General features: G+C 38.9%; 1 protein-coding gene across 1 annotated transcript in view; it reads right to left on the reverse strand.

The window, feature by feature from the left end:
- Positions 1-20186: 20186 nt before the first annotated feature.
- The window catches only part of dusp22b (dual specificity phosphatase 22b), a 59576-nt gene continuing 54210 nt past the window's right edge, over positions 20187-25552 (reverse strand). Inside the window, exon 7 of the mRNA XM_041248016.1 lies at positions 20187-21147. Coding sequence (XP_041103950.1) covers positions 21016-21147 — 132 coding nt within the window. The 3' untranslated portion in view covers positions 20187-21015. The remainder of the gene's footprint in view (positions 21148-25552) is intronic.

The following is a 25552-nucleotide window of genomic DNA, read 5'->3' on the forward strand; positions in this document are numbered from 1 at the left end:
AACAGGCAGCTGCAAAGTCTGTTAGCAGCTGACATGATAGTAGTGTGATTTTATTCGTACACTCTGACACACATGTTTTTTTGGTATTATCTTTATGCATGGTTGCTCTTGTTTAACACTTTAACAGGAAGGGCACTGTTAAGATAGCTTGACATCAAATATCAAAACTTTATTTTAGAACAACACTAAGTTCTCTGGTAGACACAGCAATGCAAACCCAATGGTGCATGAGGGGGGTAAATCACATTTTGCTGGTAGAATACACCTAGAATTTCCCTCGCCCACACAGTGAGACTCATTAATTTAACCTCAATTTTATTACTTTTTTTTTTTTTTTTTTTTTTTTTTTTTTTTTTGCATAACCCAGGGTAAACACAAGAATCATAGGTCATAATTTACTTTACTGTTAAATGTCTGATATCATTAAAAAGAGGTGCAGCAATGTAACTTTATGTGTATATAAATACAATTTGCTAATTCATTCCAAGAAAGTTACTGTACATTCCTGATAACTTCCATACTTATTAACATGAATGATATTTATCCGGGCCTTATTGAACTACTTAATTACTGATTTACATCCAAAAAAACACAGCAGCCTTGTTTAAAAAATATGTGGTGGGCTTCTGGTCCAGATTTGAGGAAAGCCAATAGAATATTGTACCTTCCCTGGTTATCGGCATGTTTACTCCATAAAAACTCTGAAAAGTAGACTAATTTGAAATTATTTTTCTCCCTCAAGTCTTGATCACATTTGACTTTGTACCACACTACAGTAGATGAAACAAATGGTCATGGTATGCCATAAAATTAAACTAAGTAGCTGGATCTCTAGTTTAGTGTTTTCTTTCCAACCATACTTCGGCTTAATATTATTATTATTATTATTATTATTATTATTATTATTATTATTATTATTATTATTATTATTATTATTATTTATTCATTTCTTAGCAGACACCTTTATCCAGGTCGACTTACAATTGTTACAAAATATCACAGTACAAAGTATTGTATCATAAAATATCCGATTACAGAATATAATAATACAGATAAGCGCAGTTATGAAAGTACAATAAGATTAATTTTAAGATTTCTGATGTGTTGATGTTGTCTTTTAGCCTTAGAATTGTGTAGTATATTCATGTACATGATGACATTTGTACACATATAAAGCTGAGGGAACACAAAGACCCTATGTGACTTGGAACTTGGTTTCAGGAGACTAGGTTTCAGGCCACTGCACAGCACACAAGGGGAGACTTGCATATACTGTACTGTGAGGCTGTGCCTGTTGCATTGGGTTGTATGGTTTGAAAAATATACTTAGGGGTAGGTGTACCAAGATGGACCAGTCACAGTGTAAACATTGCAATTTGCATTTTCGTGGCGACTCTTCGCAAAGTAAACACTTTGACGTATGTACTAAGAGAACATATGTTTCTCAGTGCTGGCAAGATGTAGACTGCTTATTTCTCTCCCTGTCTACTCCATAGTTTCTGCAAACTCGACGAGCGCAGGTACTCTTGATTTATCTTCCATGGTGCTGACGCTCTTCTCTGTCTCTATGTTGTCACATGGTCCTCTCACTCATAAAGAGGCAGGGCTTGTATGCATCAGAAGAAGGGCTGCAGTTATTGAAAACATAACTGATTGTGTAATTTATTTTATCATAAAGACTATGACTCAAGTCGAGTGGAGACCTTTGGGCCGGGACTTGAGTCGAGTCGAGACATTTGATGACAAAAAATTGCAACTCGAGTCATTACAACTCTGCTTAGTAGCCTTGACACTTGACACAAAATAGATCATGGCCCTATACAGATGCTTAGAATGAGCTGGAGGGGTTAATGGCACATGTGTATAGTCTATTGCTCCCAAGACATTGGGTAAACCAGAAATGCCACAGAAATGTGTTTTCAAGGCTTGTAAGTACACCATGCCTTTCGTGAAAATTAGGCACTTGGGTGTTTGCCTAAAAAAAAAGACTGGGAAACTGCCAGCAACAATTGTGATTGTTTAAAACATGCGTTCAAAAGTTCTTAAATTGATGCTTTTGTACATGTTTGTGAATTTATGCAGGAATATCTATAAATATATATTCATCTAAGCTTGAACCGCAAAGTAAAACTGCTGCCACAACGCATTCCCTAAAAAGTCGCAAATAGCATTGCGCTTGTTTGTACATTTCACCCTAGACTTGTTTGCAACTGGTTTGCGACTATTGCGACAGGCGCAACATTTTAGTACACGTACCCCTTACCACCTACAGGATAATCCATATGAATACCACTGAGGAATAAGCAATAGCCATTTATAAATAGGACATATTAATAACTGTACATTCTTATTATACTGAACTTAATCAATAAAGAAGAAATACATCATGGTTTATAGCACTGAGTGAAGTTATGTAGCCTTTCTGTACACTAGCTTTAAAGTTCCTTCTAAGCGATTCTGCAAATTGTCATTGTTTTAATCATATTGCTTTTCTCATCATTTTCAATGTTTCTATACACACAGCAGTAGCCATATAGTATATCCAAACTGACCATTTTGTGTCTGGTGCTGATGTATATATACAGCACAAGCTATTTAGAAATCTTGCAATGTAAATCATGGAGCAATTAAAAGACAATATATCACAGCAAAATGGTCTGTGTTGCCACGGACACTCAGGAGACTATAGACTGTTCACATGCTGTTGGTTTAGACAGTGGTACTAACAGTGGGTCATTTATGGGTGACTTCTGAATAACTGTACAAGTTGAAAACAAAGTAACAAGAAAACTGACATTTAAAATAGCTAAGAATTTGAGCTTACAAATACATCCCGGTCAGAACATTTTGTTTAGTATAATCAAGCATGGAGTGGTAGAACCTGTGAAATGTACTGGATATTATTTCTTACAAGGCAGAAAATAAACTATTTATATTATCAAAGGTTATTGCTTTTGATGGTCCAAATTGCATATTGGCAGAGTGCAGCATAATTAACTGCAATGTATGGTGGAATCACTGAGAGTCATACAATTTTTTTTTTTTTTTTTTTTTAAATATATACTGTAACCTTTACATTTCAAAGTTACTTAATTTATTCAAAGCCCACAGACACCTGCTGAGAAAATGTACATAAGCACAAATGTAAGAGATAAATTCCCAGAAACTGTAAATTTGTGTATGAGGGGACAATTAACCCTTTGCTGTTTGATTTGCATACTTGACCAAGGTTAATAGAATCCTGAACTTGCAGATGTTACTGATAGATGAAGCAGAGAATTCAGTTTAACAGGTGAAATTGTACTTTACAATATATGTGCTGATATACTTTTTACCAGCAGAATAACAGATGTCACTATTTTAAAAACAGAAGAAAACTATATTTTTGAAAACCAAACCAAACCAGACATGACCATTACAGTGCAATGGGTTCAAAAGGTGAAGTATAGGGCCAGGGCTGAATAAACGACTGTGAAGTGAATAGATACCTAGGCCAGGGAACAATATAAATAACACTTTATTGCTATAATATCAAATGACTGACAACTATATGGCAGAATAATACAGAAATATAAAATCGTATTTTCAACTATGGTGGTATTTTGGTGGTAAATTAATATTAAGAGCAGAGAACAGAGATATCATCTGTTTACCTTTCAAAAGCACTACTTTTTTATTTCTTTGTGTCTTTTTGTTTAATAAATATGCGCTTAGTGCTTTAAACCGCAGCTTTTGTCTCTGCGTTGCTAATTCCTGCCGGTAACAGCCTCTGCCATGATGCAATCCTGCCCTTAGATACTCTGAGCAGGTCTGCAGCTTGAAAATAAAAAAATAAAAATGGAAGACTGGCAGGACCTGCAGCGGCAGCTGGAGGAAGAAGGAGCTCTGTGGTGTTGAGCTTGTGGGGGGTTTGGGCACCTCTGAGACATGTACCCCTACATGGACCCGCATTTTATGGAAGCGAACCACAGAGACGAGGTGGGGTTAGCCGAGGAATGGCTCCACAGGAAGGGCCAACCCCAGTCGCCGCCGGACAGCGTGAGACTGGCGCCTCTACCTTCTTCCCCATGAGGTGGTGGGTTGGATACCCTCCTCGCCTGCCTTGAGGATCAAGTTTGGTGCCTCACCTGCGAGGAGTTTGGGCAACTGGCACAGTGCTGCCCCCTCCAAGATTAGGAGGAGCTACCTGCTCAAACGCCAAAGAAGGAGGCCCTACCTACCCGAAAGAGGAGGCTGGGAAGAGGTGCTCGCTACCAGAGGCAAGCAAAGGATGAGCCATTGTTTTCTCCCGTGCAAAAGGGGGAGGAGCCTTTCCCATCTCTAGGGCCAGAGGGGGAGGAGCTGTTGTCATTGTAGGGCCAAAGGGGGAGAAGCTGTTGCCATCTCCAGTGCCAGAGGGGGAGGAGCGTCCGCTGGCTCTAGACTCTGAGGGCCAACCACCGGGCAACCCCTGCCGAAATGCCCTGTGGCGCTGCCAGCACAGCCATTGTTGGAATGCTCCGCGCCACCGCCAGAGTACCCTGTGCTGCTGCAAGAATTGCCACCGTCAAGTTCCATGTGCCGCTACCAGTATTAATCTTTTGTGGGCCTGGTGCCAAACAGATTTGTGGGTCCCCATTTGTGGAACTATTATAAAAGATAGGAGATCGATACATCACGTTTTTGAGTGCCGCTTAATTATTTTTTCATAATTTTCTTCATCACTAGTTCTTCCTCCATGCTTACTCTCCCACTCTGCCTCTCAACCGCGCATGCAAAAGTGCGTGCAGAGGCAATATACACTGGTGTTGTACGATCAGAACACTCTGGCTTTTTGTGTACCTTGGGTTTGTACATTAGTTGGCCGTCTGTAATGAAAATTAGCCTTTCTTCCAATGTACCCTTTAAGTGCATCTGGGTACTTCCCATTTGATAAATAACTGAATATATCTTGAAAGTTGAAATAAAACTAATACGCTAAATGTGTTATATGTAGCTGTTTTTATTTACTTAAGAAGTTAGAAAATATGGTATATGTACATATTAGTATAAACTGTTAATTGACCTGCTTGTGTTACACGGAGTGTTTTTGGTGTACATTGCTATAGTGTTTTGGTCTTGAAAGGTGTAGTGTATTGAACGTGAATTAACTCTAGACTGTTATTAACTTCAGTTGCTCCCTTTATCCAGACTGATTTTCCATCCTCTCTCTCTCACTTCCCTCAGCGGAGGCTTCAGGGAGGATCACAATAGTAGATAAAACGCTTGGGTAGAGTTTATAATGGTGGTTGTCTCCTTCTCCCACTAGCGAGCTTGTAGCCCCATATACTGCCCTGCACCCTCTTGCTTCTGAGAATCCGGTTGGCCTTCACCACTCGCCCAATCTGTGACTTTTGACCTTACCCAGGTGAAATCGCGTAACCTTCGATTTTTCAGTTTTTGAGAGGTTGTAGCCTAGACCCTTATAATAATAATAATAATAATAATAATAATAATAATAATAATAATAAATTAAATAGTAAACTTTATTTTATATAGCGCCTTTAAAAACACTTTAAAAACTAAAAATAAGAACAGTCATGAAAATGCCTTTCTATAAAAGTAGGTCTTTAAGCTAGATTTAAAAGCATTACCAGTGGCAGAATCCTTGATCTCTTTAGCAATGGTGTTCCAAAGCTTTGGGGCATAACAACAAAAAGTCTTGTCGCCCATAGAACGTAGGTGAACAGAGGGAACACATAACAATCCAAGAACAGTTGAGCGAAGGTTGTGTGAAGGGATGTAGACTGATAAGAGATCAGATAAATACTGTGGCGCCAAACCATGTAAAGCCTTAGCAATAAGAAGTACATTTTTTAAATCAACATGAAACCTGACAGGCAACCAGTGCAGGGACTCTAGAACAGGAGTGATATGATCCCTTGCACGTGACCTTGTCAGGATACGAGCTTCTGAGTTCTGAACATGTTGCAATTTGGACAGTGTGCTTTTGGAGCTGCCTGCAAGCAGAGCGTTACAATAATCAATCCTCGAAAAAACTAATACATGAACCAACTTTTCAGCTACAGAAGCAGAAAGCATAGGTCACACCCTAGCGATGTTTTTGTGGTGGAAAAATGATACCTTAACAGTATTCTGCACATGAGGTTCAAAAGTTAATCCAGAATAAAAATGTAACTCTCAAATATCTCATTTTGGATCTAAACTTAAGCATAGAACCATCAACTGACAAGTTTACAGCATTGGTTTTAGTAACTGGTGGGCAGTGCTTAGCAACATAACCTGTCTTGTCACAGTTAAGATGCAGAAAGTTTTTCTTCATATCAGAAATGCAATCAGCAAGCACAGAGGCAGCAACATCAACATCAGATTTAGTATGCATATAAGTTTGAGTGTCATCTGCATAAAAATGGTAATTCAGGCCATGTAATCTTAATATGTGACCAAGGGGAAACATGTAAATAATAAATAGTAGAGGGCCCTTGTGGGACTCCAGATGTTACCAGCCCAACCTCAGAACTAAAACTCATCTACATGTTCTGTATGTTTCATTTTGTGCCTGCCATTGGTTGAGGCACAGCACAGAGTTGAATGCAGAGTGTCAGGTGAATCTTCTAGGTGAAGCAATTACACACCTAATACAATTAAACAAAAATATTTATTTGCAATAGAGTATACTCCACCATCCTGAGCCACCAGTGACTGTCCTACTGAACAGTAACATATCCTTTAACTTGGTCAAATGGTAGGACATCCTCTTTGACTGTGACTGATTTTTCTCTTTGTTTTGTTGACTAGGAGAACTCTCGTACAAGGACTTTTGCTTTGGAAACTGGTTGAAAGAAGTGGAGATGCCGTGTGCCAGGCAAAGTTCTTACCTTGAGGAACCGTTACTCCAGAAAATCTTGCTCGGCTTGCCATTGTGCTATCATGAAGTATTCTACTTCAAGAGCAAGAATGTTTTCTTTTGGAAACCAGTACAACTGGTGTGGAGTCTGGATCTGACCATTCGTTTAATGGTTCCTCCTACACCATCACAGGGTCCTTTGCCATGAAATGCTGCAAAGAAGTTGCACTCTGTTTCCGTGCCAAAATCTTCCATGTGCTGGCAAATGCTGAGAACATTTTTACAGTTCTTATATTGCTCTGCACACCTGTCAGAGAAGTAATAGATTTTTCCATGAACCTCAAAAGATGCTTTTGACAGAAATAAACAGCAATTGTGTCATGAGTCATGCATTCTGATATTGCAACATATGAGATGTCCTGAGAATGCCCATTTGTCTCGCCAATAGCAAACAAAAGAATGTATGGTTTTTCTGCAAAATCACCAACAACTAGGAATTCATTTTCTTGAAGAACTTCATCACTCAGCTGTTGATAATATACAGTCTACATCTTCGCGATGAAATCATGTTGATGAAGACATTGGAGATGGCTTGTGGAAGTCTCTGTGAACTGATCAACAGGTTCATTGATTGTCTGAAGGGTGGATCTGCCAGTTGTTCCACTTCCGATACTCCACTGCATCCACCAGGCTATGCTGAAAGATCATTTGTAGATGACACTTGAAATCTTTAAGTGATCAACAATTTTCAAGTGGCAATCGACATTAGGTGAGAAACACATGAGCTAAGATATGCAATGTAGATAGTAATTCAACGGCACTTCTGTACAGGCACTCAGTTGTGGAAGCTTAGAACAAATGAACATCAGCTTTACATTCTGGCTTGTTGTGCAGACACACACAACGGGGTAGATTTTCAAAGGCGACTAAGGACTAGACGGGTGTAACTCAGCTTTTTAGACGTTTGTATGGGGGTCTAGTGTAAGAGCGATTTTCTAAAGTGTCTAAACTCCCACGTTCATGTCCTTAGACGCCCTGCCCTGTCTATTGCGTCTAGTCGGACTCTAGCTCATTACCATATTTACATGTGATTTTCAAAATTTTGACTCTGTCTAAACAGTCATTTAGGCATCTAGAGTCAGACCTGCTCCAATGGCGTGTAGCGCACGTCTACAAAAAGGTACCTGCTGCTGTCACCTGCAAGAACAGAGTGGAAAGCGGAGAGTGGAAAGAGACGAGAGTTGACGAAAGGGAGACAGGTGTGTTGTAATGGTTGAAATGATTGTGAACGTTATTTACATTTATCTTAAACAAATATCGAGTCAGAATCATGTATTGATTGCTGAAAAACAATTAGGTTCATGTGTATATAGTTCATCCCTTACAAAAAAAATCTATAGTATTTCTACAGTGCCCTATAGCATTCCTATAATATCCTACAGTATTTGTATAGTATTTCTTTTTGTACTACTTTGTTCTGTAGTGTTGTAAAATATTTACTATAGAATTCAATAATATTTCTCTACAGTATGTCCCAATTAACAAAATTATACTATAAGATTCATATAGTAAAACTATAGAATTCTTGTCATAAGGGATTATACGTTAATTTATGTTCCCCAAATTCACATTTTCTGTGTTTTCTCAACACTTCATCACATTAGTTTTTGGAGTTTATCCAAACTTCCCTTCATATTTTTAGTACAGGAAATAAATGTGGAAAAATCACAACAGTACCATGTTGATAATGTGATTAATAAGCATGAAAAAGTCTCCAGTAAAGTCTGAGCAATAAGAGACATTCAAAAGGTTTTAAGTAAACTATTAAGTAGTATTTATGTTTTGCTACAGGGTATAGCATACCAAAAAGTTTTCATTCAAATTAAGTTGCACTATAACACAAATTTATTTTGTCTGTCTCTTTTGCATGGGAAAAAAAATACTGTATTTTAAAATTTCAATAGTGGGCCATGAGTCAACTAACATCTTCCTTCTTGTAGAACGATTTTACCATTTGAGCAATCTCCTCTGTTAGCGTTCTCCCCCCAGTTTTTAGATTTGAATCCGATAGGCATCCCTTCACTTCCTGTAAAGCCTTGGTTGTCCTGGACATGTGGTAGGTAGAACCAAACTCAGTAGCAGTTCACTGTATAGACCACAACATTGGGACAGCTATCAAAATACGAACTGGCTGACTGACTGATATTTGAATTACATTTTTTCTTCACCTGGGCCATCATCTCTTGATATGCCTGAGCCTTCTCCTTGATTGCTTAACGGTCTTCCACATCTGTTTGTCGGAAAACCTTTCTTAGCTTTCTCTTCATTGCTTCACCAACCTTCTTTACCTTGTAAGCTGCATATACTGTTCATTCTCTTCAGTGTAGATTCTTGTATTGCTTCCAAGGCATTGTTTATTTGTGAAACCTCACGTTACTTTTCAGCTTTGAAAACTTCATTGCTTTCAGGCTGTTTGTCTTGAACAGCATGAGGGCTGGATTCTCTGGAACTAGACTCCTTAGGTTCACTTTGTGTTGAAGATGACCGGTACGTTCACTGCTCTCTGGTCCCCAGGGAGTACATACATACCAGAACGTTCTGCAACTGCAACTTAGCCTACAAAACTCATGATGGCATAAAATATCAACAGTGTTTGTAAACCGGCGAAAATCACTGTCAGAAAGTATTAGTAATAACAGTGAATTCAATTCAAATACATGCAATTCTTCCACTGAATCGGATGTCAGCAAGTGTGTCACTGAAGACATAAGCGAAGACTATTTACCATCAACATCAAGTGACAGCGCGAAGAGGCGGCGCCAAGCTCTGTGCGTTGCTCTGTGAAGCATTAAACACTCTCACTCCCTCCGACCCCACAACCTGTTTACCTGAATATGACTTATTCATCTCTCTCTCTCTCGTCTTTTTTTTGTTAGGACATGTTGTTGTGGTTGTTCCACCCCGTTGTTTATTGCCAAAATGTTATTTTTTTTGTCAAAACCTTTTCTTATGACTAAATAAAAAATATATATTTATTTGCTTTATTTATTTACGGTAAATATGATTTGTCTGTATTTCATCAGTATTCATTACATACATACAAACATATAGCTTTCAGCTTGTTTGTACTGTGTACTCGTAATAATCAAGTGAATGCAGCACACAGAAAAAAAAAAACCTCACTCCCGTAAGACCAGCAGTGCATTTTAGAACTCACTACTCAAAGGGTTAATAGACCAAATTGGTTAATTAATTAACATGACTCTGTTACAGCTGCACCAGTTCATTGCAGCCTCAATTTAACATGTGAATATACTCGATTACAATAACACTTTTTTTTTAAATTGTATTAGGTGTGTATCGTTTCACTAGAAGATTCATCCGACACTGCATTCAACTCTGTTGTACCTCAACCAAACTTGCATGGTCTAGGCTACAGTCTATCAAAAACTGACAAATACGCGATTTGAGGTCAAAGGTCACAGATTCACACAACTTTTTTAAACTTGTGTTTCATATCAATTTTGATATAATGAATATATAGTCATATATGAGAGCTTTAAAAGAACACCAAAATCACCTTTCTATGTCAATTATGAAGGAAGTTATGACCATGCAGAGGTAGGGTGGGTGTCTAAGTCAGGTCAAGCTTTGATGACCTGTATCTTATAAATGGGATGTCACTCAGACCTAAAACTGTAACCACTTCTCCCAAAGGCAAACATGCATGGCAATTGTTATCCAAATCAAAGGAGGTCGAGGTTTTTGGTGATTGATTTCACATGGAATGACCCTATAGAAAAGCCCAGAGCTGGGAAAAGTCATTCGGATTTAGTGGGTAGAAAGGGGGTTAAACGGGCATCCCCTCACAGAAGCCCAGGGGTCACCAAGGGGGATAAGTGAACGGCCATTTATAAAAGCCCAGGGGTCACAACAGGTGTTAAACAGGCGCCCCTGACAGAAGACCCAAGACCGCAACAGCCGAAAGAGGGTAAAAGGGGACCACAGCCCTGACCACCACCCCTATGTCCTGACCTGGTGCTTACTGGTCAGAACCCTCGACCCGGAATCCCAGATACCCTGCATTTGTGGCCGGACCTCTGGTTGCTGGGCCTAGCTCCCAGGTCGCTGCATCACCAGGCAGAGTTGGTCATCTGGTCTCCTGCTCTGCTCTCCCTGGTGGCCCAAACGTCTCTCCATGGTCACCAGGGCTCACACATCTGCTGGCTGCTGCACCCATCCGGTCGCTGTTGTTCCCGACGCCCAGTCCACATCTCCAGGGGATGCACCGGAGTCAGCAAAATCGCCCGTCAACACACCCACAAGAGTCCTGAAGGGAAAAAAAAAAAAAAACGGGCAAGGGGGGATGGGTTGGTGTTTCAATGGTGCTGGTATATGATGCAGGCCATGTGTGTTTTGCACAAGGGGGGAGGAATGTGGCAGGGCAAAAGCCCTGCTGTTGTAAATGGTATGTGGGGGAATGTAAGGTTGGCAGGAATGGGGTTAAATCTGCCATTCTCCAAATAGGTAATTGAGTGCTATGGAGAATGGCCACGCGTACAGTACTGTGCAAAAGTTTTAGGCAGGTGTGAAAAAATGCTGTAAAGTAACAATGCTTTCAAAAATAGACATGTTAATAGATTATATTTGTCAATTAACTAAATGCAAAGTGAGTGAACAGAAGAAAAATCTACATCAAATCAATATTTGGTGTGACCACCCTTTGCCTTCAAAACAGCATCAATTCTTCTAGGTCTTGAACAGCATGAAACATCTTGGAGAACTAACCACAGTTCTTCTGTGGATTTAGGCAGCCGCAGTTGCTTCTCTCTCTTCATGTAATCCCAGACAGACTCGATGATGTTGAGATCAGGGCTCTGTGGGTGCCATACCATCACTTCCAGGACTCCTTGTTCTTCTTTACGCTGAAGACAGTTCTTAAAGACTTTCGCTGTATGTTTTGGGTTGTTGTCATGCTGCAGAATAAATTTGGGGCCAATCAGATGCCTCCCTCATGGTATTGCATGATGGATAAGTATCTGCCTGTACTTCTCAGCATTGAGGAGATCATTAATTCTGACCAAATCCCCAACTCCTTTTGCAGAAATGCAGCTCCAAACTTGCAAGGAACCTCCACCATGCTTCACTGTTGCCTACAGACACTCATTCGTGTACCGCTCTCCAGCCCTTCGGCGAACGAACTGCCTTACAGCCAAATATTTCAAACATCAGTCCAGAGCATCTGCTGCCATTTTTCTGCACCCCAGTTCCTGTGTTTGTGCATAGTTGAGTTGCTTGGCCTTGTTTCCACGTCGGAGGTATGGCTTTTTGGTTTAGATTTTTCTTCTGTTCACTCACTTTGCATTTAGTTAATTGATAAATACAATCTATTAACATGTCTATTTTTGAAAGCATTCTTACTTTACAGCATTTTTTCACACCTGCCTAAAACTTTTGCACAGTACTGTGTGTGTGTATGTATGTATGTATATATATATATATATATATATATATATATATATATATATATATATATATATATATAGATATAGAGAGAGAGAGAGAGAGAGAGAGAGAGAGAGAGAGAGATATAGATAGATATATAGATAGATATAGATATATAGACACACACACACACACACACACACACACACACGATTCTGCCGAGTCAACGCCCCAGGGGGGTAGAGTTCATGTTAAGGCAAAAGTTGGGGAGGGGTGTTGACTCAAGACAGAGATGAAATAACATGTAATATTACTGTAATATTTTTAACATTAGCTAGATAGATTATGCTTTGAATTGGGCAACTACAGCATTTTTTCACACCTGCCTAAAACTTTTGCACAGTACTGTATATAAGGGGAGAAAATCCTTTGTTTGGTGTAGTGTGTTAGGTGACTGCTTTTGACCTGTGTGTATGTTAGTGAACTTCATAGCGAAGGCAAATGCCCAGCCCATATTGTATTGTTTGGTTTAAACTTTTTGTTTTGGCACTTTTCCCTTTTTGTTTAATAAATATGCGCTTTGCACTTTAAACTGAAGCTTCTGTCTCCGAGTCTCTAATTTAGCTGTTAAGAATGTCATAACCCTAGATCTTAACCCTCACAGTACTACGTCACAGCGAGTGCTCTACACCACAGGACTACAGCTGTCACAGGCAAATAGCAGCGCTTGGGATAGCATAGCAAATTACTTAATTCTACACCCAATGTATATATTATACAAAACCTATATATCACAAGAAACATAAGACATTGAAGTTGTTTGTTCTTTCTGTTATTGATATATTTTTGGACTGAACATATAAATATGTATTGGCAGAGACACCTTTGTTATACAAACAGTATTTTTGTCATCAAAACATCAGTTCTTTTCAAAACCAACCATGCACGTAAATACTTTCAAAATACGACATATAAATCCCCAGAATGTTCTTTTTAAATATAAAAAACTGCAGATGTTTACAAACAACGAATCAATAGATATATTTCATTTTGCAAGCAACGCATCTATCTGTACGAACAGATCGGAAACGCAAAGCACAGTAAACGTACTTGCCCTCGAAAGCCTTTTCTTTTATGTAAAGATTGTTCCACATGTATACCAACACAAATAAGTGTTCATTAAATATAAAAGCATATGCAAAACCACTAATAATTATTATTAATAATAATAATAATAATAATAATAATAATAATAATAATAATAATAATAATAATAATAATAATAATAATAATAATAATAATAATAATAAATGTAACTTACTTTGAGTACATCTGAATTGGCACTGGGAAGCTTGTTATTCGGTGTAAAGTCATGTTTTCAGTGGTTTGTAAATCAAGTATGGCGAAGTCTTGTTTTTGTGTAGTAATATTTCTTGTTCTTGTTAAAAAAAACACACACACACACACACACACACACACTACGGCCACGTTTATGATAGCTAGGGCACATCCAAAATATGAGGGCCTTAAAAAAAAAGTTTTCTACAGTCTGAGGATGGAACTTCACTTTTGTTTTGTGTGTGAAAGCATTCACGACACACACCCTTGTCACAGGTAGCACATTTGTATGTTGTTCTTGTTTGCTTTCCTTTGCGATCACTGCAAACTGCAATCTTTCTCCAACTGACGTTTCTTGTCAGAAGACGTTGTGGTTATTCCCAACTTTCCTATCTTACATCCAGTTGTGGGATCGAAGCAACTTTCTCATTGTCACACACACCTTTGCAGAAGAAATCAACAAGGGAGGCTAAAAATTTCCTTCTGCTGAGTGGGGGCAAGTTTACAGCACTTTCCATTTGTTTACGTTGTTGAGCTGTGCCTTGATCAAGGATGTAACTATTCAGCACCAACCTGTTGATCACATTGAAAACGATTTTCATGTACAACTTGTACGATCGCCTTTCATTCTCGTAAGAATAAATCTTCTGGTCTGTCTACACCTCCCGTTTTTCAATTGTACATTTAAACACACTCTGGTACTGTAACATCTTCTCCTGCACGTCTCACTGTTCCTTGAGCTGAGCAAGAGAACTGGCTTCGTCGATTGCTATGAATTCCATAGTGCTTCGTAAGAAGAGTCACCACTTAAGTACTGGTCACACTTTGAATAAACTGTGGTAACCAGGTTCGTCTTTTTTTCTTTTGGTTTTTGTTGTTGTTCAAGTGCAGGTTTGCAAGTCAAAAAATAAACTTGTCGCGGGACATTATTCGCACAAATCCTGGTGTTGCTTGTAGTGCATCTTTCGTGTTCCAGTATTCTTTCATGTCAGGCTTCCACACTAACCCCATATTCAGCCACAATCCTAAAACAGCACGTAATCTATTTCGTGTCATATCGCCAGACACCGACCACTATGAAAATAGCCTCTCATACGTTTTAGATTTAGCATTTATTTCCCTGTATTTGTTGTTAATTTCTAATGCGTATATATTGGACTCAGTGCAGATGTGTTCTTGGAGCTCTGTTGAAAACAGCTCAAATAATTTAGTAGGCCGGGTTGCGCTGCGTGGAATAAATCTCGGACCACTAACCTCTCTATACTTATTTATGCTCGATGTTATTTTCTGTTCTGGCAATTCTGTTACTTGGTTCCAAATTGGGACTCTGAAGTTTTTGTTCAGCAACCAAATTAAAGGCGCGTCTTCGTCTGTACTGTCGTCACCTCCTGCCATATCCTCCTGCTCTTCTTCATCCCCCTTTTCATCCTCCTGTTCTCAGTCCTCCTCCTCTTTTAAATCGCTGTCATCATTATCCACATAGCTATACAGTCCCAACCAATTACATGTTTTATCAGCCTCAGAAGCCGTAAAATGTTCAAAACATTCTTCGTCCGAATCACTGAAAAGCACACACGCTAAATCCTCCATTTCTCAACTCTTAGATAGCTTAGGAGACAGGGTTTTCTTTTTAACCAATAAAAAAGCTAAATGCTACTAGAAGTACAGATGTTTCAACATCAACTGTTCAGAGGAGATTGCATGAAGCTGGCCGAACTGGAAGAATTGCTGCAAAGAAACCATTGTTAAGAGTGCAGAATAAGCGGAAGAGACTTGCCTGGGGTAAAAAACAAAGAAACTGGACGTTTCAGGAGTGGAAGTCGGTCTTATGGACCGATGTGTCAAAATTTGAAATATTTGGGTCCCACCGCCGAGTATTTGTAAGACGCAAAGAGGGTGAGCGCATGAGTTCTGCATGTGTGGTTCCCACTCTCAAGCATGGAGGAGGCAGTGTCATGGTCTGGGGTTGCTTTGCTGGTGATAGAGCTGGTGATCTTTACCAAGTCCATGGCAAGCTCAACCAGCATGCCATTCCATCAGGATTACGGCTAGTTGGGCAGTTCTTCATTCTTCAGCAAGATAATGACCCGAAACACACCTCAAAGTTGTGCAAGAACTATTTGGCGAAGAAGGAAAGTGAAGGACAACTCAATCTAATGACTTGGCCTGCCCAGTCTCCAGACCTCAATCCCATAGAACATGTATGGAATGAACTGGACAGAAGAGTCAAAGCAAAGCTACCCACAAGTGCCCTACATCTCTGGGAATTGCTGCAGAAGAGCTGGGAAGACATGTCGGGTGATTTCCTGCTGAAATTTGTTAACCGAATGCCTCGTGTTTGTGAGGCTGTTATTAAAGCAAAGGGTGGCTATTTTGAGGAATCCAAGATTTAGAGACAATTTTCAATTTTCTTGAACATTGCTTTGATACTCCTTATATTTTATTTTGTATATTGCAATACGTGTGTTCATTTTCAAGTATTTACAGGAACGTATACGTAAAACGTTGTCCATTATAAAAAAAAAAAAAACTAGTTTCCAGCATGTGTACTCAAACTTTTGACTGGTACTGTGTGTGTGTGTGTGTGTGTGTGCATCACCAGGCAGAGTTGGTCATCTGGTCTCCTGCTCTGCTCTCCCTGGTGGTCCAAACTTTTCTCCATGGTCACCAGGGCTCACACATCTGCTGGCTGCTGCACCCATCCGGTCGCTGCTGTTCCCGATGCCCAGTCCACATCTCCACGATATATAGTACTGTACTATATATATAGTACTGTGCAAAAGTTTTAGGCAGGTGTGAAAAAAGCTGCAAAGTAAGAATGCTTTCAAAAATATGTTAATAGTTTATATTTATCAATTAACTAAATGCAAAGTGAGTGATCAGAAGAAAAATCTACATCAAATCCATATTTGGTGTGACCACCCTTTGCCATCAAAACAGCATCAATTCTTCTAGGTACACTTGCACAAAGTCAGGGATTTTGTAGGCATATAGTCAGGTGTATGATTAAACAATTATACCAAACAGGTGGTAATGATCATCAATTCAATATGCAGGTTGAAACACAATCATTAACTGAAACAGAAACAGCTGTGTGGGAGGAATAAAACTGGGTGAGGAACAGCCAAACTCAGCTAACAAGGTGAGGTTGCTGAAGACAGTTTACTGTCAAAAGTCATACACCATGGCAAGATTGAGCACAGCAACAAGACACAAGGTAGTTATACTGCATCAGCAAGGTCTCCCCAGGCACAAATTTCAAGGCAGACAGGGGTTTCCAAATGTGCTGTCCAAGCTCTTTTGAAGAAGCAAAAAGAAAAGGGCAACGTTGAGGACCGTGGACACAGTTGTCCGCCAAGGAAACTTACTGCAGCAGATGAAAAACACATCATGCGTACTTCCCTTCGCAATCGGAAGATGTCCAGCAGTGCCATCAGCTCAGAATTGGCAGAAAACAGTAGGACCCTGGTACACCCATCTACTGTCCGGAGAAGTCTGGTCAGAAGTGGCCTTCATGGAAGACTTGCGGCCAAAAAGCCATAACTCCAACGTGGAAACAAGGCCAAGCGACTCAACTGTGCACAAAAACATAGAAACTGTGGTGCAGAAAAATGGCAGCAGGTGCTCTGGACTGATGAGTCAAAATTTGAAATATTTGGCTGTAGCAGAAGGCAGTTTGTTCGACGAAGGGCTGGAGAGCAGTACACGAATGAGTGTCTGCAGGCAACAGTGAAGCATGGTGGAGGTTCCTTGCAAGTTTGGGGCTGCATTTCTGCAAATGGAGTTGGGGATTTGGTCAGAATTAATGGTCTCCTCAATGCTGAGAAGTACAGGCAGATACTTATCCATCATGCAATACCATCAGGGAGGCATCTGATTGGCCCCAAATTTATTCTGCAGCATGACAACGACCCAAAACATACAGTGAAAGTCATTAAGAACTATCTTCAGCGTAAAGAAGAACAAGGAGTCCTGGAAGTGATGGTATGGCCCCCACAGAGCCCTGATCTCAACATCATCGAGTCTGTCTGGGATTACATGAAGAGAGAGAAGCAACTGAGGCTGCCTAAATCCACAGAAGAACTGTGGTTAGTCCTCCAAGATGTTTGGGCCAACCTACCTACCGAGTTCCTTCAAAAACTGTGCACAAGTGTACCTAGAAGAATTGATGCCGTTTTGAAGGCAAAGGGTGGTCACACCAAATATTGATTTGATGTAGATTTTTCTTCTGTTCACTCACTTTGCATTTTGTTAATTGATAAATATAAACTATTAACATGTCTATTTTTGAAAGCATTCTGCCTATCACACCTGCCTAAAACGTTTGCACAGTACTGTGTATGTGTGTATATATATATATATATATATATATATATATATATATATATATATATATATATATATATATATATATATATATATATATATATAGATATAGATATATATAGATATGTACACACACACACACGATTCTGCCGAGTCAACACCCCAGGGGTGTAGAGTTCATGTTAAGGCAATAGTTGGGGAGGGGCGTTGACTCAAGACAGAGATGAAATAACATGTAATATTACTGTAATATTTTTAACATTAGCTATATAGATTATGCTTTGAATTGGGCATGTTTAACATTCAAAAGTCACAACACAGTTACATTAAAGAATCAAGAAATGCAGGTAACATGTATTAAATGGTGAAACAAAAAGTAAACGCTTGGCCTGAAATAAGGGTGCTGCATAAGTCCACTGTTATGTGATTCTATGTTTAGAATTAGGCATATTTAAAGCAGACAGTTATGCTAACGAATCAAGAAGTGCAGATACAGCACTTTGGCAGAAACATTTAGATCAGAAAACTACAAAGCAGCAGCCAGGCTTCAGCAGCTCAACCTGGACTCTGTGCTTCACTGAGTGACACATGTCTTCCATTTTAATATGGATATTGTTGAAAACATAACCATCATAATGACTGCCGGCGGTGGTTTTAGGTTTGGCGCGGCAGTTCTAGTGTTAAATGGTTAAATACAAAGTAAAGGGTTTGCCTGAAAAAAGGGTGCTGCGTAAGTCCCCTGATGTCATTTTAAATGTTCATAAAACACATATTAACCTTTAAAGCTGAAGTCTATTGTGAAAAAAAAAAAAAAAAAAAGATTGTAGCTGAACAGGAACTGTAATCAATCGGATGTAACAGGAAACGTAATCAATCGGACTTAAGAGTCTGTATTGTTGGATCCAAAACGAAAACTCTTTACAATTTATTCAATCAAAGCACAGAACAACACAGAACAACTACTGTACTGTACAGCTTGTTCAGCTCACTTGAAGCACAAGATCTGAAATCTCAGGTATTATTTGTGCATGGTTATTTTTTTTATTATTTTTTTTGGCACATGGGTATTAGAACAGTGAAAAATATATATAGTGTATATATACACAAACACAAACACACACACACACACACACACTGCTGTGCAAAGGTCTTAGAAACAACCAGGAGTTACAATATATATATATATATATCGATGTTATGAGCATCAAAAATGTACTGAAAGCCTCCACTAGTGCTTTCCACTATTATAACAACTTTGACTGTTATTAATACAGCTTAGTTTGGGTGAGAAGAAAACGAGCTTGTCATTTAGCAATCTTTTATTCACATTGATCAGAATCTTCAAAAACGTTTGATCACAACAACTAAAAGAAAACTATACAAGAGCAGCTAATATGAAGTGTTGTAATAGCTAATCCGTCACATTTACCCAGTGGTTCTCAACCCGGCCAGATGCGAAGAGATCCAAGCGGGGCGCACAAAGCATCCAAAAAAAAAAAAAAAAAAAAAATGCATATGAGATATGATGTTCTGTAGATGGCTTGGGTTGATTCTATGGTAGTATAACCCCTCGCCCCAAAAAAATCGAAGACTTCTGCACAGCAATATATATATATATATATATATATATATATATATATATATATATATATATATATATATATATATATAATCAGTGGTTGGAAATTTTGGCCTGTGATTGTTTAAAAGCTCATCAAAGGAGGGACAGATTGTTGAACTATTTCCCTAACATCAATACACAACCGGTCAATCGTCTTGGCCTGTCATGTGATTGGTTCACTGTCAGTCCTGCCCCTTTTCAAAGGAATGCCTTTCTCCCCTGCACTCTGCACACAAAATGGTTCTACACCGATTCTGTGAGTTAACAGAAAATGAATTACAAAACATACCACAAAAGAAAGATGCTCCAAACACTAAAATGGTAATTAAAATGTCACTGTCACTGTTTTCTGACTTTGTTTTCTGAAATAAAAACATTCAACTCGACAAAAACATATAACAGGCAGGATATAAACTGGCTTATGCAGCAGTCAGCAAACCAAACTTTGCTAACTATATGGAATGAACTTCAAAAAACATTTTCTGTTATTTATTTATTTACTTATGCTGAATCAGCCATATTTAAATAAAATATATGTCTATTTATTTACGTATGCTGTATCAGCTATATTTAAACAAAATATATAAAGTTGTACCTATCCAACCTTGTCTCATTTATTTTCTTGACTGATTCATATAATAAATATGTACTGCAGACTCAGCCATAATGGAAAATTAAATGCCCCTTGGGAAGACTATTGTTATATAGTCTTCCTTCGGGTCAATCATTTTCTACTGTAGCCCTACTATATATATATATTATAGACACACACACACACACACACACACACAGACATAAAATCTCAACTGAATTTGAGCAGTAGTTATAAAAAAAAAAAATAAAGAAACAAACAAACAAAAAAAAAAACACAGACATTCCTGTTGGAGGTAGCTGTACAAAAATAACATGTAAAGTTGTGCAGAATTAATGACAATACCCCAGCAACCCCACTTTTCAATTTAAGGAAGATGCAACACAAAAATGTCACCTACAGTATAACCAAATAAAATACCATGCAAATAGGCACTCCATAGATTGTGTCAAAAGTCTGTTCAGAAATTTGCAGTTGCCAATAATACCCTATGTGTAGCAAAAAGCTCCAGTGAAACAAGGTAAATAAGTTGCATAAAATAGCTTGAAATGATTCCTCTAAAAACAAACTAGCACAGCACAGGACATATTATTAAACTATAATTTCAGCATTATTTACATGACAAACCCAGGGAGGATCTTCAATTTTCAAATGACATCAGGGTAAGGTTTGAAACCTGCAAATCACAGGTCATCTGATAAATTGTTACTAATGGGGAAATCATTCCCACTAGATTTTTTATTTCTGATCTTGGAGCTGTTTTTAAAATGTATTCCACAGGGGCAATGCCACACAAAAGGTATTATGGGTAACTTGTAAAAGGTATTACAAAGCTTTAGATACTGCTGTGCAGCAGTCCTGATGCGGTCAGGTATTCACCATCCCTGCGACGTTGACTTCCACACCGTTAGGCTTGCTGCTCTTAGATAAAAGAATCTGAACTTCTTCATCATCTTTAAAAGGATTCTGCTTGTATTCTTCTTTCAGCCACTGCCTGAACTAAAAAAATAAATAAAACAGGTTTAGAATTGTGGACTGATCACAATTATATACACATACAGTACATACACACACATATATATGTACATACATACATATATACTGTGAAATTCTGATACAACGTACTGCCTTGGGGCTGTAAAAATAGTATGTTATAACCAAGGTATGTAATAACCAGGTACATGCACATACCTGCCAAATCAGCACAAAAATCAAAACCTAGTACAGTAGTAATGGATTAATGTACATATACAATGTATGTAGTATAAAGGTTTATTACAGAAGAAACAATACAAAATAATGTAACATGTAAGTAGTACTGTACATTACTATACAGTATATAATATTCTGTATTTTAATTAATACAGTAATTCTATGTTGCCTTGGATAAAGATGGTCAGCTAAATGAATTATACAAAATAACAAAAAACATGTAATGTATTGAATAATACTTAACTGTAATTAGTAAAATAAATGAATTAATAAAAAGATGCAGTACTGTAATAAATTGTAGCAATAATAAATAATAATAATAAAAATAATATACAAGTCAATAAACATTACCATACAAACTGTCAGTTCAAGTACAGTACGGTAATCATTGCCTGTACGCTATTTTAAGAAGTCTTTTAGGCCCTGGCCACACTAGTGTTTTAGAACTGAGTTAAGGGTTCAAAACCTGCTTAAAAGTGATTAAATCGATTTGCATCCACACTAAACACGGTTCATAACTGAGTTCAACAACTGAGTTTGAAACCCTCTCAGAAGGTAGTCTCGAACATGGCTGTCGGCATAACTGGGTTAGATAAACTGGTTTAACTGTAACCTGGACATGAACCGTGTTCGAGTCTGGTTACACAGTATCCTCTGATATATCCCCTAGTGCTTTGCAGTAGTACGTTGCCATAACCCCCCTGGTTACATAAGAAGAGAATAAAGACAAGCCCAAATTAAAATACAGGATTTATTCTTGTCAGATTCCATTGGTACGGTCAGATATGCAAATATATTGTAGTACACAAAACTTAAAGTGGGTCCAAAACACTTTTTAAATTATCTTAGATCACGTCACATATTAGCAAGTTAAAAGGTCTTTATTTCGACTTTTAATTAAATTAAAGAACATCTTATCTCCCTTTGTGCAAATGCCCATCTCAGTTATTTACCATGGCGTCTGCATTTTTTTCCCCCATACAAATTATTCCCCTTTTGATTACTTAGGCACTTTCTCATAGCTCCTCCATTCTGCTCCCGAGTTCAATGAAAATAAACAACAATATTTACGAGGGGGAAAAAGAAATAAGATTACAGTGGGATACAGTCATCCAGCAAAGTGTTTTTTCAACAACAGCTGGGTTAAACTAACTCGGTTTTATTATGGCAATCTGGATGCTCTACCACTGATGGGCTAGGGTTCAGGTAAATCGGTTTTGAACTCGGTTGCCGTTTTTTTTGCTCTAATGTGGACAGGGCCTTAGGTGATTGTCTCAGTGACTGCTGCTTTTTAAACTTGAGCTCTTTGACAACATAATTGTGACTACTTTCATCCCTTTAAAATTTCTCCAATAATGTACAGTTTGTCCTTAAGTGAAATTGACAATCTTTTAGCGCTGGCCATAATACTTCATAAATTACAATAATAGAGAGCAAGGTCAAGTTCAAACAGCAAGAAGTAGGCCTACGAGTATGCAATATGCGCAGCACAGACCACTGCGTGCCATCGCGGTGTGTGCGTCATAACAGGAACCATGCACTATCAGCGGAGAATCAAGATTTAATATCAATCAATCTATTTTATATAGCAACTTTCATAGTGGACCACCATCACAAAGTGTTGACAAGATATAGTAACAACAAGAACATTTTATTCAGTTCCTTGAAACTGGTTCTTTATATCAGTGTGTACGTTATATCCCAGGTACGCTGTAAATGGGATTGACTGTATATACGAAAGCAATAAGACCCTCCACATCGGCCATTTCCAAGCATTATGGACGATTTGGGTAATGGGGCTCAAGACAAAGTCAAGGGCGCTATTACACCCAAACGGTCCATAATGCCTGGTCATGCCCCATGTGGAGGGTCTTGCTGCTTTTATACTTCTATGTTACAACACAATTAATTATCATTGTTATTTATATTAAATATTTATTTCAATTCTCAGTTTTTCTTTTTTTTACATATCCTTCTTAAAATGTCCTCCTTTAGAACAATGATGAACTTCTCTATAAAGTTAGTGTACAAAACAACATTTCTCCCAAATTCCATATAAAAATATTATCATTTAGAGCATTTTTTTATTTGCAGAAAATGACAACTGGTCAAAATAACAAAAAAGATGCAGTGTTGTCAGACCTTGAATAATGCAAAGAAAATAAGTTCATATTCATTTTTAAACAACACAATACTAATGTGTTAACTTAGGAAGAGTTCAGAAATCAATATTTGGTGGAATAACCCTGATTTTCAATCACAGCTTTCATGTGTCTTGGCATGCTCTCCACCAGTCTTTCACATTGATGTTGGGTGACTTTATGCCACTCCTGGCGCAAAAATTCAAGCAGCTTGGCTTTGTTTGATGGCTTGTGACCATCCGTCTTCCTCTTGATCACATTCCAGAGGTTTTCAATGGGGTTCAGGTCTGGAGATTGGGCTGGCCATGACAGGGTCTTGATCTGGTGGTCCTCCATCCACACCTTGATTGACCTGGCTGTGTGGCATGAAGCATTGTCCTGCTGGAAAAACCAGTCCTCAGAGTTGGGGAACATTGTCAGAGCAGAAGGAAGCAAGTTTCCTTCCGACAACCTTGTACTTGGCTTGATTCATGCGTCCTTCACAAGGACAAATCTGCCCGATTCCAGCCTTGCTGAAGCACACCCAGATCATCACCGATCCTCCACCACATTTCACAGTGGGTGTGAGACACTGTGGCTTGTAGGCCTCTCCAGGTCTCTGTCTAACCATTAGACAACCAGGTGTTGGGCAAAGCTGAAAATTGGACTCATCAGAGAAGATGACCTTGACCCAGTCCTCTTCGGTCCAATCCTTATGGTCTTTTGCAAACCTCAGCCTGGCTCTTCTTTGCTTCTCATTGATGAAGGTTTTTTTTCTAGCTTTGCACGACTTCAGCCCTGCACCTAGGAGCCTGTTTCGAACCGTCCTCGCCGTGCACTTCACCCCAGCTGCCGTTTGCCATTCTTTTTGTAGGTCACTTGATGTCATCCTACGGTTGCTGAGTGACATTTGAATGAGTTGGCGGTCATCCCGGTCAGTGGAGAGTCGTTTTCGCCCTCTGCCGGTCTGTAGCTTTGTTGTCCCCAATGTGTGCTGCTTGACCTTGTTCTTATGAACCGCCATCTTTGAAATTTTAAGGATGGAAGCAACCCGACGCTCAGTGTATCCCTCTGCCAGTAAAGCCAGAATTGAACCCTTCTTTTCCTCACTCAAAACTTTCCTTTTCAACTCTTTCTGCATGGTCAATAGTTATTTTTTTATTCCAATTACTTTTGAGGTACTACTAGCACTGTTTTGCCATCCAGCTGGTCGTATTGCAAGAGGATAGTGATGACCACAGGAGTGGTTTTTATACTTTTCCTCGTTAAATAACATTTTTGGTTCAGGTGATCCCCTAATCAGTACCTCATTCAGTAAAATGAGGTGTGCCTGTGTTGGAATTCAACAGACACTGGAATGGAATGGCTGCCATACATGTAGAGATACTGATTTAAGAAAAATTTGCAGTGGTCTCTTAATTTTTTCCAGAGCTGTATACTTGTCCAATGACTTGACAGGGCAGTGTGATAGAGAAATAATAAATCTTGGTTATAAATCTCCCTCCCTCCCTGTGAGGGCGCTGTGTAAAGGGAACAGTGTGCCCCAGACTGGATGGTCTGACAGTTCATTCCAGGGAAAGGTGGAAGTCGACCATCTAGAAAGGGGGCGGAGTCACAGTACACCAAGTCATTGCCCCAGACGGGAAGCGATGTGGCAATCGCAGATTGGAGGAAAAGCGATTGCACTCACTAACCAAGGGGGCGGGATGAAGGGACAAAAAGGGATGTGGCCGAAAAAACTGCTCCTTTGTTATACTTGCAAGAGAACCGCTAAAGGAGAGTAATAAAAGAACCATGAGTGTTTAGTGTTTGTTTGTTTTGTCATTTCTAATTGTACTCGTTTGTTCTTGTTAGACGGTTAACACATTCCGGGAGCTGTCGCCAAAGGCCAGCACCAAGCCGGACAGCACTGCACTACTTTTCACTAATAAATTGTATTTCAACACTTGCACGTTAGCACTCACTCTGTCGCTCTGGACTTGTGATTGTGTTTGTGTTGTGTGTGTGTTTAAACTGTGTTTATTATTTTGGGACTGTAACCCATGGTTTAAACTGTCCTGGGATTATTATTT

The sequence above is a fragment of the Polyodon spathula genome, chromosome 4 (genome assembly GCF_017654505.1).
Source record: "Polyodon spathula isolate WHYD16114869_AA chromosome 4, ASM1765450v1, whole genome shotgun sequence".
NCBI lineage: Eukaryota > Metazoa > Chordata > Actinopteri > Acipenseriformes > Polyodontidae > Polyodon > Polyodon spathula.